Source organism: Coloeus monedula (assembly GCF_965178545.1).
Source record: "Coloeus monedula genome assembly, chromosome: 11".
Lineage (NCBI taxonomy): Eukaryota > Metazoa > Chordata > Aves > Passeriformes > Corvidae > Coloeus > Coloeus monedula.
Window position 1 is genome coordinate 3227343 of NC_138791.1, and position 16812 is coordinate 3244154.

The 16812-nt window shown below is 40.4% G+C and overlaps 1 protein-coding gene across 1 annotated transcript in view; it reads right to left on the reverse strand.

The window, feature by feature from the left end:
* Positions 1–16812, reverse strand: part of IARS1 (isoleucyl-tRNA synthetase 1) — an 89204-nt gene that overhangs the window by 59644 nt on the left and 12748 nt on the right. Inside the window, exons 7-11 of the mRNA XM_082289076.1 lie at positions 13494–13611; positions 10700–10847; positions 9392–9479; positions 5585–5645; positions 3876–3971 (exon numbers count right to left, since the gene is read on the reverse strand). Coding sequence (XP_082145202.1) covers positions 3876–3971; positions 5585–5645; positions 9392–9479; positions 10700–10847; positions 13494–13611 — 511 coding nt within the window. The remainder of the gene's footprint in view (positions 1–3875; positions 3972–5584; positions 5646–9391; positions 9480–10699; positions 10848–13493; positions 13612–16812) is intronic.

Consider the following 16812-nt stretch of genomic DNA (forward strand, 5'->3'; position numbering starts at 1 on the left):
GGACAGCATCATAAGTTTTTTTCCTGGCCAGTCTCCACTTAAATTTTTAATTTCCTGTACCAGTAAGAAAAAAAGAAAAAAAGAGAGTTGCTTCAGACTTTCCTGAACATGACTGAACAATAATGGCATCAGAGAAACACTTAAAACAAAATTAGTAGTGGGGTAGAAAAGTTCAGATTTTAACTTCAAGTCTAAAGTCAGAGTAAATCTGCACCTTATCCAGTTACAGCAATTGCTTGCAGGATACAGAGCAGGTGTTTCACAGGAGCTGCATCTAAAGCACCCTCAGCCTGACCAAGGACCCCACACCAGAGCCAGTGTGTAAATGCACATCCCACAGGCCAGTGCTCCACAGCTCGCTGCCTTCTCCTTCCCTGGATCTAACCAACACACGTGAGCCAGCTCTGGAGTGCCAGGGCAGGGCTTCCGGGTCCTCTGTGTCCTCATCCTGTACCTTCAGCTCTCCCCACCATCCCTGTGGCTCCCAGCTCCCCCAAGCCAGACCTTTTGTACTTTACAAGGATGAGACTCATCCACAGACCGGGAAGTTGGCTGCTTCATAAACTAAGGCTTTACACAGAGAAACAGCAAATCCTTTCAGCTCCAGCACTCCCTTCCTCCAGAGCACAGCTTCTTCCCCATGCCCAGCAGCTGCAGAAAGCCATCACACATTTGTTCACCCTGCACTTGGTCACCCAGCTCCTCAGTCAGGGGATGACAGAGATAAGCCCCTTCTCTGCCAGCCTTTCCTCAGCTGTTACTGCTGAGGGACTGGGAGCAGGCCTGGGGGGTTTAAAATACGGGCCAAATGACAGAGCTGATGTCAGCCCTGATTTGGCAGTGAGCTGTTAAAGGCTTTGAAGCAGCAGCCAGCACAGACTACAAAGCCTGGCACACTCACAACCCTGCTAAGACATCACAACAAACCTTCCCCTCGGCAGCACCTCGGTCAAGAGGTGCTTCAGCTCCACTTGCAGCACTGCTGCAGCCAAGGATACACAAAGGGCTCTGCTGCTCTGCCTTTCTGCAGTCAGCTCCCTGCTTTTGAACAACAAACTCGAATGGAAGCTCTCCAGATGACCTGCCATTTGATTTAATGAAGATTTCCTTCAGAAACCACAAGGCAAGAATATATTCAGGTACATACAAGGAATTCACAAGTGCTAAGCTCAAATAACAGCTAAGACAAACATCATTTTTTACCAGGATAGGAGTTTCAGCGGTCATTTTTGTACCTCAAAATCCCTCAAAAGATTACACATAGAAGTTGTAATGCACAAAATTAGTAAACAGCTCACTTATGAGAAATCAAAAGCTTTTTTATCTGAAATTTTAACAAAACAACAGAAACATGAAGTCAAAGGTTCACCTGCAGCACCTCTTAGCAAAAACCAACAACACTTTTGCAAAGTACTGAACAAAAACTGCATCAGTAACAGATCTATGAAACTTGTGTGTCACAGTCTGAGCAGGCACTAGAAGTATTGCAAATTAAAACTTTGTATGCAAATTCAAGTGTTACTACAGCTTTTTAAGTTGACTGCAGGTACATCTACATATGATGAAATGCTTGAGCAGCTGAATTTTAGTGTCATGTTCATCTGGAGGCACAATGAGTTTACAGCATTTTTAATACAGGTTTGTCTTGTTCTGTGAGCTTTAATTTTGATGTCTTTTGAACTGAAATAATAGAGTGCTCTGATATGGTGTGGCAGCTTCTATTTGGCAAATGCATCACACAAGACAATGAAACTACATATCCTGGAACTAAATGAAGGTGAATTTTTACTTTCAATTTTGTTGGCGGATACATTTCTAAGCTATTAGCAATACAGAACATGTATCAGTAAGCAGGATTTAAAATAAATAAATAAATAAACCCCTGACCTTCCATCTCTGTTTATCAAAGGGACTCACTTATATTGACAGGAAGGAACAGAGACAAGACTCGAGGCTTGCTGTGAAGGACTCTGCTCTATTTCTTCTCCTCTGACCCTCCCGGTCCACTTATCCCTTTTCTATCCACCTTCAACACAACAGGAAGGTGCAGAGGAGCCAATTAACCAGGAAGACAATCCTGTCTGCCACCATGAACTATCTCCCTTCTTTCATCTAAGCCTGTCGAAAGGCCTACCAACAGTATTCTACACAGAGCCTACTGCATCATGAGGAAATCCTGACCTTAAACCAGGACCTTTGTGAGCTTTTCTGAACAGAAATAATCTTCTGTCAAAACTGCACTACGTGCACCCCAAAAAGAAGGCAGCAGCATTAAATGCAACAAACACTGTGCACTTTCCTTCTGAAGGCACCACAGCCCATTGACTCAGACCCCTGTACCAAGCGTTATCTACTCAAACCTCTCCTTAGCTGATGAGTGCCAAGTTCTGTTTGTAATGTCTGTGCACTTTTTCCTCACACAATGTTTTATGTATTTTTTTTCTTTGTGAGGCATTTAACTGTTACTCTCAGGTTTTTTCCTAAAAAAAAAAAAAAAAGTTTTACAAGTAATTGCTGATTTCCCAGGAGAGAGAGGGAAAAAAATATTTTTTCCTCTGTTTACAAAACTCAGTGGGCTTATTAAAAAATCAAATAAAAGAGGGCAGATAATCCTTGCTCTAAGTGGCCAGCCAACTTTTCCAACAAGCTGTTTCCAACAAGTTTAACTGGACTGTGCAAATACACAAACCACTCTTAAAGCAGCCAAGGTAAAGGTTCTTCCAGAGCTCCTTCCCTACTGGCAGTCTCTTCCTTTCCTTCCCTCCATTTCCCACAGCAAGAGCTCCTGACTCTAAACCAATTCTCACCCCTCTGGCACATCCAAGACTCAGCTCCAGGGGAGAGTCTGAGGAGCAGAAGTGTGAGAGGATTTATACTCCTGAGGACACTTGACCAGCCACCACCATTTTCTTTATTAACTGCTAGCACAGCCCACTCTAATTTTCTTTATTCAGAGCTATATAAAGCTGGAACATCTTTTCATATCAACGTTCATCCTGACAAGGGAAACACCACCACAATGGATGTACCCTTCAGAAGAATGTGGGGAAAAAATGATGGAAGAGGATGGGCTATCTCACATGAATACAAAGAGGCCTGTTGCTAATGCCAAGTTTCTGGAAATTATGACAGAGCTCGTGGTCCAGGGATTGCTAATTGCTAGGCACTGCAAGTTTTTTGAGGGCATCTTTGGATAATAGCTGAAGACAGGACACTCTACAAAAAGGACAATGAGCCTAAACTAGTGCATTTAATTCAAGTGTCTAAAAACTGAAATTATTAAATCCATAACAAATCATTCCTCTTAGCCTTAAAAAAAAGAACAGACTGAGGGAAGGGACAATAAAGACAGGAAAAAAAAGAATGGAGTGCAACAAAATCCTTTCACACCAAGGGATAAAGTCTCAGGACAAAAGCAAGAGAAAGCGTTTTCTCATTCTCTAAAAGCCCAGCAAGTAATGAAATTGAAACGCTGAAGAGGGGCAGTGTGCTGAGCAGAATTGCTGTTCCCAACCAAAATTATCACTTAGCAGAGCCAGTTTTCACTGCAGTGCCACAGATCAGCCCTGCTCGAAGCTCTAACTTCAGACTTCGAGAAAAGCTGAAATCAATGACACTCAGAAGATACAGTGGTGAGTTCAGCTCACACACCACAACACAAACCAAAGCCAGGGACACGAAAATCTCCAGTCTAGCACAGGCACTAAGTGGAAGAGCTCATTAGACTACAAAGCTACATGATATTCTTACATTTTCAAGCAGCAAATGGGAAGATTGTTTAACATCTATCACCCTGAGAGAGTCCCCAGGAGCTGGGAAGCCATACAACGTGTGCTGAACAAAATTAACGTTATAAATGTGTAGTTCACACTTACAGCACCAAAGTAGGGAGCCTGATGGACAACTCCTGTGCCTTCCTCCTCCTTCACATAACCATCCACTACCACAGTAAAGGCACCTTTTTCTTTGCACTGTAACACAAAAATATGGGGGGGTTACATATAGGTATATATTTACACACATACAGCAAACCAGGATTTTCAAGAACCTGGCAGAGCCACGAGGCACACAAAAAAGGGAAGAACTGCATCAAAAATCAGTGACACAGTAAAATGTGACATCCCTAACATGACTTAATGACTTCCCATAGCCCAGACACCTGTGCACTTCATTTAAAGAGTGTCAAGTGTGATTAAATCTCACACCTCTCCAGAAGGCCTCCAAGTCAATTACTCTTCAAGCCACAGATCTTCACACAGTTCTGTACTTAACAGACTGCAATCAATACACTCCTGAACGTGAGGACACAACCAAGAAAGGTACAGAAGTCTTCCTGCATTTTTGTGTGTCCCCTTTACCTCTTCCTTTAAATCAAAGTTTGCTTTTATAGTCACACATTTTCCTTATTTCCTCCAGAGAATAACAGCATGGTAAATACCAACTAAAAACAGAGAGAAGAGAAAATCCAGAAAAAAATTGCTAAGAAAAGCTACGACAATTTTCAGTGTGTTCAGTATAAAGATAATGAAAAATGAAGGGTTATTTACTATTCCTTAAAACAAAAATAGTAAAAAAAATAAAAAATAAAATAAAAAAAAAACACACAACAAAACAGTGCAGTCACAGCTGAACCGAATATGTTACAAAATTATTAGGTTTGGCTTGTTCTGGAGGGAGATATTTTGAGATAAGACCTACATTCTGTATAAAAACCAAAAAATTGTAGATGCCCCATCTGCGCCTTACAAGTACAGCAAGACTCAAAAAATTTATCCATTCCAAACCTCAGATCCACAGTCCAATTTTCCACATTCAGCCGTGTTTGACTTTCCTCTAGAAATATCAGTCCCTGCTCCCTACAGAGGTTTTCCCACCTTTGCTGACTCCTGCAGATATTTCAGAACAGAAGGTGTCACAAGTGACCAAATCCCTTACAGGAGTTCACAGCTGCCTGGCCAGCAGGGCTGTACTTCTCCTCTTTGAAAAATTTAATGGTTTTAATCCAATTTTTTTTTAAAAAATAGAAAATTTCTCTACACCCTCTCCCTATTGCTACACATTATTTTATCATCTGGGATGCCAGACCTAATGCAGTGCTTAAAAGCTGCACAGGACATCCAGATAAATCTGATATATCAGTAGGTTTTTAACAAAGACTTTTAACTCTTCAGTGGAAAATATGACCATGTCTGATTGTTATCCAAAGTCAGAGTCATTCCCTTGTGAAGACAAAGCTTGTCAACTTAGGAGGCAGACAAGAGACACTCAGCAGATGAGAAAATGAGAGAATACTGCCTATTTATTAATGTGTATTGAAGTTTCTCTGCAATCTGAAATCAAACTTCTATTTATCACCCAATTTTTACTCTGAATATATTTAAAACTTAAAGGAAAAAAATATTAGAGAAAGAAGTCAATACTGTTTTTCAAACTTGCACTAGGATTTTAAGGTACCTTAACCTTAACAAACTGGAGTTTGTTATTAGAACTTAAGATCTTTTTATAATATAAACAAGGAATACTCAGAATGGGTTTTGCTTTTGTCTTTATATCCTGTATCAAACACCAAACTTGTTCATCTTACCTGAATAAAATATTCAAAGAGTGGTTTGTATTTCTTGCCTTTAAGAGCAATGCCAGGAAACCTGAGGAGAAGGATTTATAAGAACACAAATTAACAACCTGGAAACTGGTTTTTTTTCCTATTTGCTTCTTCATCTCCCTGACAGAATTTGATTTCAGAAGATGAAAAGTATTTCCTTAAGTTTGTTTCCCACCTCTGTGGTTAATGTGGACTTGGGGAAAAAACAATGTCTCTTAATGCATCTCTGCTACCAGTCATTAACTTGTACCTGATGGACTTTCAATCAATCAATGTAAATTAATAGAGGAATTAAGCATTAATGACAAACTCTTTATGGTAAATCTGGGCAAGAATCTTCTGGATAAAACACAGTATCCATAACAGCAAAGCCCTACACCTCAGCATGTCCAAGAGAACTAAACAATGATCCGAAACACCTGAAGTTTTATGTGCAGAAGATTGTGACACAGGGTATTGCAGCCTTTAAAGCTCAGATGCCTCATTCCTTATTCTAGAACTGGGCATCCAAACTCTCCACAGGCATCTCAGGGAATGATCCAACACAGACAGGACTGGCTGAGGAACCAGCTGAGTCAGACAAGAAATGTAAGGCAGAGATGGAGCCTGCAGGTCTGGCTCCCTTCAGGCTTCTGACAGCAGCTGACAAAGACAGTGATTAGGTTGGGATTTGCAGCTCAGAACTCTCCTGAAAGTGCTTAAATCATCCAATTTCAGGGGAAAAAATCCAGCTAAAACATATCTTAATCTAATAGATGGGCTGGATCTCCGACTGTGTCACAGCTGTGGTCTCTCCCTACGCTCCCCTTGATCTACAACTTCCAAACAATGGTCAAACCATAAAACACTTGACTCCTTCAAAGTGGGGGACTCTTCAAAGCTGTTGCACTGCACAGAAAGAACCTCAAGCAGCATTTACTGCCAAGTTCAAGAGCATGACTCCTCAGCCCAGCACACACAATATCCTCTAGGAAAAGGGGAGACTTCTATTTTAAGCCACAGCTTTGCAGATGGTTTATATGTTTTTATATTACAAACAGCCTTAGGAATGTTTGAGGTGCTTAATCAGGATCAGATGAGAGCAAAGCATCCCAGTGCTCAGCCACACAGATGTGGGAATGTGAAGCACCAGAATTGGCTTTAAAAAAAAAAACAACAGTATTTATATTCTTATTTAACACAAGTCAGAGAAAGGTAAAGGTTGTGGATCACATTCCTGATTTTCATTTTGGCATCTGAAATACTTTGTTTGTCAAAGTCCTGAACTTCAGCCTGAAAATTTATACAACGGTGCCTTCTTGTGACCTAAGTTATAGTGGTAAGACTCATCCAAAATCACTGCAGCAATCCTTCACTCCCAGGAGATCAGGAATCTCTGGTTTGGATTCTTTAGAATCCAAAAAGAGACAACAAGGGAAAACAGTGCAAAGAAATTAAATGTTTAATATGCCAAACGACTGAAATGTAACAAACGAGGAGGAAGATTCTCAACAATCACGTCCTATGTACCACTGCTAAATAAAACAAGAAGCCACTCAATGGCCAAAATTGGGGTAATACACCCAGACCAATTCATCAATGCAAAGCAGCCAAGTTCAGGGGACTTCAGACACTGAACATTTTCAATGAGACCATTCCCTGCCCTCAGCCTGATGTCTGATACAGATTAAGTTGCATAAATTTCTCCCTCAAGGGCCTGACTGCTTGAGAATTTAGAAGTGAGCTAAAGGAAGAAAAAAGTTAAGAGCAGAAGTGGGAAAGTTCATTTCCACAAACTCACAGATCTAAATCTTTCAAAGATCCATTCAACTACCAGCTACCTTTTAATTGTTTCACATTTCACATTTGAGAAAATTAATTATTACATAACAGAGAAACTGGAGCATGACCAAAAACAGAAATCAGCTTGAAAAGAGACTGCAGCACTAATACAGAAAGAATTGAAATATACTGCTCTGCAGAGAGGTTTTCTAGCAGCCTTACGGATGCAGAGATTAAAAAAAAAAAAAGGAAATGTTTAAAAAAATCATTAAAGACTGGGGGGCTGAGAGGTGGTGTTAGAAATACCATTAGTCAGGGACATAAATACAACATCTGAAATGTGTATGATTGCCTTAAAGACCAGGCTCCTCACACTTCTGATGAGGACACCACATCAAAAAAGGCCAGAATGTTCTGTGCATTCCTGGAAATAGAATGACTGCAGTCACACTGAAGTTAGATTTGTAGTAATGCATTAAAAGAAGAATTTGGAAGCAAAAGACAACAGATCAACAAATGTAATATATGGGCTAACTGGCTTCTTTTTTAAGCCTAAAGCAAATGTATTTAAAAATACTTAAGAAAAAAAAGTGGTTTGATAGAAGGCTTAGTTTTTAGACACTCTGAACAGGTTTCAAAAGACCAAAAAGGGAAAGAGTATCTGTATTTCCTGAGAGAACTGAAGCACTGATGGATCTAAAAACCACTGAGACACATCTAACAACCTGATTCAACTTTAAGTGACTGACAGTTTTTAGTAAGTGCTGAAGAACATGCAATGTGAATTTGTCAAGAATAAGCCACACAAAGCCACATTTTCTGGGGCATACTAACCAGCTTGGATAGCAAGCAAGCAGATCAAATTTAGGTCTTAACGTTAGTAAGAGTTTGGATACTTTATCATTCCAACACACACAAATACCTGACCTGGTGGATACACCACCATTTCAAGAGAAAAAGTTGTTGTTAATTCAGTCTCAGACCAAAAGAAAATTCCCAGTGGTATCCTGGCAGGACCATCCTAACACTGACACTGTTCAGTGGTTTCACTGATGACTCAGAGGGAAGGAAAAAACTACAGAGATCGGGAAGTTCAGCGAACCCTGAAGAATGAGAGCACTGAACATCATCTTTAGAAACTGAACACCATCTTAAATTGGCACAGACCAAGTGACAGATTAAGAGCATTCTCATGGGGGGGGGGGAGGGGGAGGAAGGAGGGAAATCAATGCAGAAATATAAAATTATTCAACTGCCCAGTTTGAGCCATCAGAATAGGAAACATCTTAAACAAACATTCCTGCTCTGTATTTCCCTAATTTAATGACCACATGCAATTGCTTAGCTGAAACAGCCTCCACTTTTTCAATTTAAAGCTTTCAACTGCTTGATAAAAAGACAAAAATAGAAATTGATGCCAGTGGAGAAAGGGTGTTATTCTCAAAAACATCTCTAGTCTTTATTTTTTTTTTATTGTGGTTGTGTTATGTGGGTTTTTATTGGGTTTTTTGGTTTGCCTGAGTAAAGTGAGCAAACAAATATTTGTTTAACACCTGCACCCCCTGCCCAGTCTGACTTCTTAATTCCTATTTTTCCACCTAACCAAGATGAATAACCGCTCTGCAAAAAGCAATGATTGCCACTAACTACAGAAGTAATATTTATTTGCTAAAAACAATGGGATATGGGATTGTTTTGCCCATTTCCCTTCAAATATTTATAGAATGTGTAGAAGAAGGCATTTGGACCAGCTCCAGCATTTTCTCAAACTTTTACATTACTGTGAACACACAGGAAAGGGGTGGACTATGGAACCCTTTTTCCTCACCACAATACAAGGACCCAATGAAACTTTTTTCTGCTTGTAGCTTCACATACAAGACCAATTTGTTCCAGCAAATTTCAATTCCTTTTACAGATTTTTGCAATATAAACACACATGCAGGGAACTCCATCTTCTTGAAAACATTTAACTTCTGATCTAGAAAAACACTGAAAATTAGCAAGTGTAATCATTTATGTACTTGCCTGTCAAGTATTTCATATTCACTGTCAGATTTGTACAGTGCCACCAGCCTGGACTCCATCAAAATGTAAATCTTCCCTGTGGCCTTATCTAGAATATAAAACAAAACAGGAATTCCACAAATCTCAGTTTAATCCCCTCATTTGCACCATTATAAAATCTTTCAATATGTGCAAGATGGTATCACTGTAGCTGTAAAACTGCCCAGAATAATCCTTTACTACTTTGCAGCTACTTCTTCCCCACACAGCCAGTTAAGGAACACTTTCCGAAGGCTAAGTTTAAACAGAAACCACAGGATGAAATCCAGTCCACTGATTTTCAGTGCTTTGTTGTTGCAGAGGCAGAAATACCCTTTCTTGTCTGTTATGGCTGAGCCAAATAAAAAAGCAATTGAGAAGTTTCAGTAAATGCAATTGAACCAGAGGGAAACAATTGGAAGATGGACAATTACCACATAAAATCAGTATTATTAAGTTGTGAGGTAATGATTGCACTTTATGCAGCCTTCCTGAGATTTGCTATTTCAATTACATGCTAGGCTTTCTTTCTAAAAGAAGTATATACCAACAAAGAAAGTTAATACAAAAAAAAAAAGTGAAATGTTATGAAGAAAACTCATTTTCTACCCCAAACCACCCTGATTTCCTAACTTCAATGACAAATTTTATTCAGGCTGCTACCCTGCCAACTCAGTCAGGGTCACTGTCCCACAGCAGCAAGCCAAAGACATCCAAACCCAACTCAGCCCCTCAGGCAAGTGAGATGTTATTTCTGAAAGCACTCAGTATTTCTTTTTAAGATGACCAAATTTCTGTTAAAACTTTTGAAAACTGAAACATACTCAGCTCTCTTAATAGAAAAAAAACCCAAACATGTGGGGTTCACTGCAGAACTTTATGTTTAACATCACCTTAGGCATACAACAGATTCATGTGGTTATGTTGGAACTGGAAATTCCTACTTACTATTCTGTTTAATTTCTTTTTAAAAGGGGGGATGCTTGTAGATGAAGGTATAATTAAAGACTACAAGCACCCCATCCCTTTTTTTTTTTTTATTCTTTATTTCATCTATTAATATTTTCAAGGTACAGTCCTCATAAACCATGTAAAATAACAAGAGCACAGCAGTTGGAAATCATCAGCCACATCCAAGGTGGATCTCATCTTTCAAACTAACACTGGTTCAACCCCCAGAAAGTTCTGTAAATTTAACCTAAACCAGTCTATAATACAAAACATAAGTACATATTCACAGGCACTGAAGGAAGAGGTGCTCGTTGTGTGTCCCCTGCAGTTAATACTTGCCTCTCAGTTTTACATACTGCAATTCTGGGTTAACACAAAGGGCCAGATTGCTGGGCAAGGTCCAGGGAGTCGTGGTCCAGGCAACAAGAGACACACTGGGATCTTCTTCCAGTGGGAAGCTCACAGTCACTGAAGGATCCTGAACATCCTGAAAAACAAGATAAAGTCCAAGGTTAATAAGAGAGCCAGCAAAAAGCCTTTACTGCCTATGTGAGTGAGAAAATGGAAATCTAAGATGCAGTAACTCTCACTGCCATGCACCCAAACCTATCTGGCAACTGGCCTAGTTCATCACTGTAATCTGTAATGTAAAAGGTGAAGTGGCAGCATTTAAGTCAAGAATAGAGCACCAGCCACGGAGTTCCTCATTACACTAGTGCAGTCTGTTAGTCCCACAAGGCCACAGGGTTAAAATCTCCCACTTGCTGGAAGATTTGGGGGATTTGCTGCCAAAACACCAAAGAAAAAGACAAGTGCAGTTCCTTTAGGTACCTCTTATAACCCCATTTTCAAAGTTTAGAACCAATCTCAAGGGTCAGGAAAATCAGCAGTTTCTCAGATACGACTAAACAAAGCCTTTTCCACATTCTCTTCTGTAGCCAGGGATTAGAAAGAACAGCCACCACATAAAATGATTCATCTCTAATTAAGAAGCTGTTGTTAACAAGGAGGGGGAAAACATTTGGGGTACTTAAAAACAAGAGTATATCAATGTTTAAGAGTAAAAGAAACTTCAGGGAAGGAGACCTTTGTCAGCTACTCTGTAAAACTTAACCTTCAAATGAGTCTAAAAAATCCACTGAAAACAAGTTTCTTTCAGCCAAGTACAACCCTATTCAGTCACTTCACATTTCACATATGATGAAAAGCTGTTGTAAAAGCAAGTCTAACCCTCCAAATGTGAAACTTTCACTATGAAATTCTAAATGCCAACTCAGAGGGTGCCGTGCACACCGACCCTAAGCACAGAAATAGGTCCTGTGGCCTCGACACGTCTCGTGCGAGGCGCTCTGGTTTCCATCCAGCATCATGGAGCAGTTAATGGCATCATGGGACAGGCAGCTATTTACGTCTGAGCTGAGGGCTGCTCCAGAGGGAATTTTCTGTGAACATCTGGTGCAGTCAACAGTAAAACATAAATATTACATAACCCATGGCCTGCGCTCAATACCAGGCAGAGCTCGAGCTCTCGGTTCTGTCTGTACTGAGTGCAAGGCAGCACTGCAGGCTACTCACTTTGCTTTCTGAAGCACTCAGCTCACCAGGTAGATAAAAACAACTGGCAAAGCATAAAAAATGCCATCCAGGCTGACAGGTAATGGCATCAGGTAGTGTTCTAGCTGTTAAAATTTCACCTGCAGATGCCACTTCTTCAGTTTAATGCAACACCACCTGCTGGCATTGTTAACTCAAGTGTGCATGAGACACCCAGCTCTGGTTCTGAACATGCTTCTTGTGTCCTACTGCTCCTGATCTGTGTCCCAGCTCTCAGAGGATCAATAAACAGCAGCTTTCCACTGTGAGAAGCAACAGCTGCCTCACACCCAGAAGTGGCTGTGCTCACCAAGAATAAATCCTGTCAGCTCACAGACCCACACCTTCCAAACACCACTTCTAGCAGATAAGAAAAATAATTTTTGTATGGAGTGGCAGAGCAGCCACACACACCTCTGGTTCTAGAGTAAGAAACAGCGTCTGAATATTTCATCAAGACTCAAGAAGAGAAAAAAATGAGCTCTAGCTTTATGGAAAAAGAGAACACATACACAAACCCTCCAAAATAGTCTTTGTTCTAAAGAAAGCTCATTAATCTGAGCCTGTGTGAAATGTCAGTTAATAAGGACAAGAAAAGTAATTATTTCAGTTGTCAGACAGTCACAAATATCAAGGTATCTTTGCAAATCTTTCATAAATCACAAACCAGGTTTTTTTCAGCATAAATACCCCTCAGCAATACAGAAAGCTCTGGTATCTGTGGGCTGCATTGTACTACAAGTCTATTTAAACATTTGTTTCAAAAATACTATTTTTGGCCAGAAAACTGGCCTTTTTTAGGCAAGATGTAGAGACCAGATGTACAATCTGTGCTTGCGCTCTGCTCCCACAATGCAAGTGAAAGATTTACAATATAATGATATGGAGGCCTGGGTCAGGATTGGAAAGGATACAAAACCTCTAGCCACAAACTAACGTGGAGTTTGAAAAACTGGGACACAAGTTCTGCTTTCACATACATGAACATGAGTTTGTTGCAAGCGAGAGGCTGCACTTGGCCTTACCTTGTCATTCACTTTTAAAGGAACATTTTATAAACCACAGTAAACCCTGCATTATATAAGGTAGAACATTTTCTGGTGTTTCCCAATCTAAATTAATGATTCTTAGAAGAGCCATTATCCCACTGCTACAGTGTCTTTGACATTCCTTATGAATCCCCTCACGGAAGATTAAAACCTTGTCAAAGACCCTCTTGTGCATAGGGACAACTGCAGCTCCCCTCTTAAAATTCAGCATAAAAATCCACCACTGCAGTATCACCTTGAGAGCCCAGAGAGGGAGGAATTTACCCCAATAAAACAAAGTGTTCACTTCAAAGATCTGTAAGTAGCAACCAAGGAAGAAGTCTAAGATCAAGTGATCCAAACAAATACAGCAAAATGTGATAAAAATTAACCCATTTACCTAGATTTTTACTACCAATTTGGAATGTAATGATGTGCTTAGGTACCACCAAGCAAAAAGTACTAAAGCTCTTCATATCCAAACAGAAGAGAGAAATCTGATTGCAACTTACCTTGTAGTTCTGATGGGACTCAAAGTTGGACAGGGGGGTGTTGCACGCAGTTGAAAAAGGCATGACCTTAACCCCTCTATACACCAGCCCTTTGTCATAGAGCTGCTTGAAAACCCACCTGAAATACACAAGGAACAAGGAATAATTTGGTGTTTCACATTTAGTAAATAAACTGCAAAATGGGGTTTGTGCTCTAGCTGGAATTTCTTTCTGAATTACACCTTTTTTTTAAAATCCATCATCAACTAAAGACAATATTTGCAAGTCAAAAGGCAAAGAGATAATTGATTGCAACTGCATTTCTGGCAGATTTTTAGCTTTAGCTGATTCTAGCAGCTTGGTATTCCATGCACTGGCTGCATAGCACATAGATTAATCAGCAATACGGATTTTTGTTCCATCTAAATCCCTTCTCAGATTTCCTGAATACAAAGATCACTTGAAATCTGAACAACTAACAAGGCTGATATCAGTCATAATTTAGAGAAGAGACAAGTAGTGACATGGCTGCTCACTTCTCACATGATCTTAAGTTTCTGCTGCAGCAACCAGTGCCACAGAAGAGATACAGGTCAGAGCCACCTGCAACCCACCCCAAGTAAATCCTGATAATCTAAGAGCATTTTTCACAGGAGGGCACAGTTAACCATGAAAAATTATGAACTCAGTTTTATGGTGCCTCAACTTAATGTTCTCCTTTGAACTCAGATCCTCTCCAAGATCAGTCTCACACCAAGCCTTAACTCTGCTTAGGAAATCATCAGTCCAGCCTGTAGCATAGCTGGATCTTTATGTTTTCTTGAAATAATCAAGACAGCACTTAATATTACAAATATTACACTTAATATTACATTGACAAATGGAGTCAATGCTCAAGATGAATGGAAGCTGGAAGAGAAACACTTCACACAGCAGCTCAAAGTGTCCATGAGATGGACAAACCCTGAATTCTCCAGGGTTTCCTCAAGCATCATCAACATTTATCAGCTTCTCATGTCTCACTGACTTGCACATTCAATGGCACAGCCTGCAGGCTGTAAGGCAGGAGAGGGCAAGCCTTAAATAATCCTGCCAACTTCAACTCACAAATCAGAGCTACTGCACAGCCTCATCATTTTGAATTTCACACAGAAACTGTTAAAACTCTGCTGACTTTAAAAGCTCCTTTATCCAAACTGTTTTCAAACCATCCTGATCCCTTTTCTGGGTCCCTTTGCAGATAAATAGCTCATTGCTAAGCAACCAACCCCATCCTGGCAAGCAGCACTTTTTTCTGCAGGCTGTCGTTTTGTGCTTGAGAATCTGGACCTGTATTTCAGTCAGTGTCTTGTCTTCCATGCTTGAAATTATCATCTTCAACAAAAACCACAAGCAGACTATTGCACTGATTTTATCTGTAGCCCAAAATAAGAATATCAAAAGACATGCCCTGTCTTGCTGACATGAAAGTCCTATGGTGCCTTAATCAGAATAATCTTTCCACTACAGATTAGGCAGCTGGAGAGAATATAGAATGTCACATGGAAAAGATGTGCAGTCCATCAGATTCATCCATGGGCCTCCAGTAAAAGTCAAAAACTCTCCTATAAGTGGTCACTAACATCAGAAAAAGTACAAAATCCAAAGTCTGAGATGGAAAAATCCTCAGTGACCATCAGCAGCATCAAGTTCTGCCACAGAGGAGCCAAACCTAGAAATCTCTCAGAGCTGTGCACTCCTACAAAGGTGCCTTACCTGACACACAACTCCAAAGAAACCTTGTTCAACCAAGAAATGTCACCCACAGGGAAGATGTGGCTGCCTGACCCCCAACCCAAATCTGAAACAGAGCAGCGAGTGACTATTTTACAATGGAGATTTTAAGTTTATCAACTTAGACTTGTATAAATCCAGATCAGTCTCTTATAAAAATGATCCCTGAACATGGTTTCACCAGCTTTCAGCATATAAATTTGAGCTGGCTAACTGCACAAGTTTTTGTGTGAGTTAAAATAACTTTAAATGTATGCTTACCCCCTCAGAGCATAATGAAGGCAGCCTGTGACAAGTGACAGCATTCCTACTGAAGGTGTTCTATTTGCCTTTCAAAACCAGTAACTAAAATACCTATAGAAAAAGGCTCCACTTTACTTTCTATAGAACACTGCCTACTAACAGCACACAAAAACTACTCTGAGAAACACTGAATATTTAATTCAGCTGTAAATATAACTGTAAACTCAGGGAGCTGCTCAGGAAAGGTGAGCACAACACAGAGCTACCAAGCTCCCAATCCAGGCCGGCATCTCCCTCCTGTGGCAATCCCATCCCATTGCACACCCCGGGCTCCAGCTGTGCACTGCAGAGCAGGGATGGGCTTCCACACCACATCGCTCTCCTGAGCGTCCCACAGGCCACAAGGAGCACTCATTTGGAGGTTATCACACAGCCATTCACACGGAATAAACAGAATTATAATTGAGTCAAGACTGCTGTTTGATGCCACAGCCCTCATTACCACTACAAAAGCTCTTTTGTTATCTCAAAAAAATGGCTCTAAATGGCTTCCTTAGCAAAAAAGCTTCTGTGAGCTGCTGGTGTGTGACCACCAGACTTGCAGAGATGATTCCCAAAGAGCTCCCTGCAGCAGCTCCCACCTGAAACACAGCACCTGCCAATGATGAGCCTGGTTCTAACAGTAAGAGTCACTTACAGGTGGCACTTAAAGGCATCACAGTATTTTAGACAATAACCTCACAAAACATGGTTTAACCCTCATGTTTAAAAAATGCTGACACTTTGCAAGAAAGGGGCTCCAGGTATGTAAGCCAAAATTGAAACTGCAGTGCTATCTGAAAGAAAAATAATAACCTAAGGAAACCACAGAGCTCCTTTCTAGTGACAAACAAAACACAGAAATGAGAAGTCAAACCTTGTTCCTCTAATTCTGCTACATTTCTCCTCAAACATAAATACATTTAGTTTCATCCTCTTGGCTGAGGGAGCAGCACTCAGACCTTTATTAAGAAAAATGCAGTTTGGGAAAAGGTGAAATTCAAGATGCGTATTTCAGCTTCTTGTTAAGAGAGAATCTGGTCCCTAAAGGTGCAAGGAATGTTTAACTTCCAAAGTGATACCAATTTGTTGTTCCTGAAATGTGATGATGGGTTAACACAGCTGGTTCAAGCCCAGTCAATAACAAAGCCTTGCTCTCTCCAGAACTCCCAAGAAACCAGAACCTTGCTGCAGTATTTGTTCATCCAAGTCACACACACAGCACACAAACACCACATGGATTTAATCAAACTCCTGCAGTGCAAGGCTTTGCTTCCAAAAGATA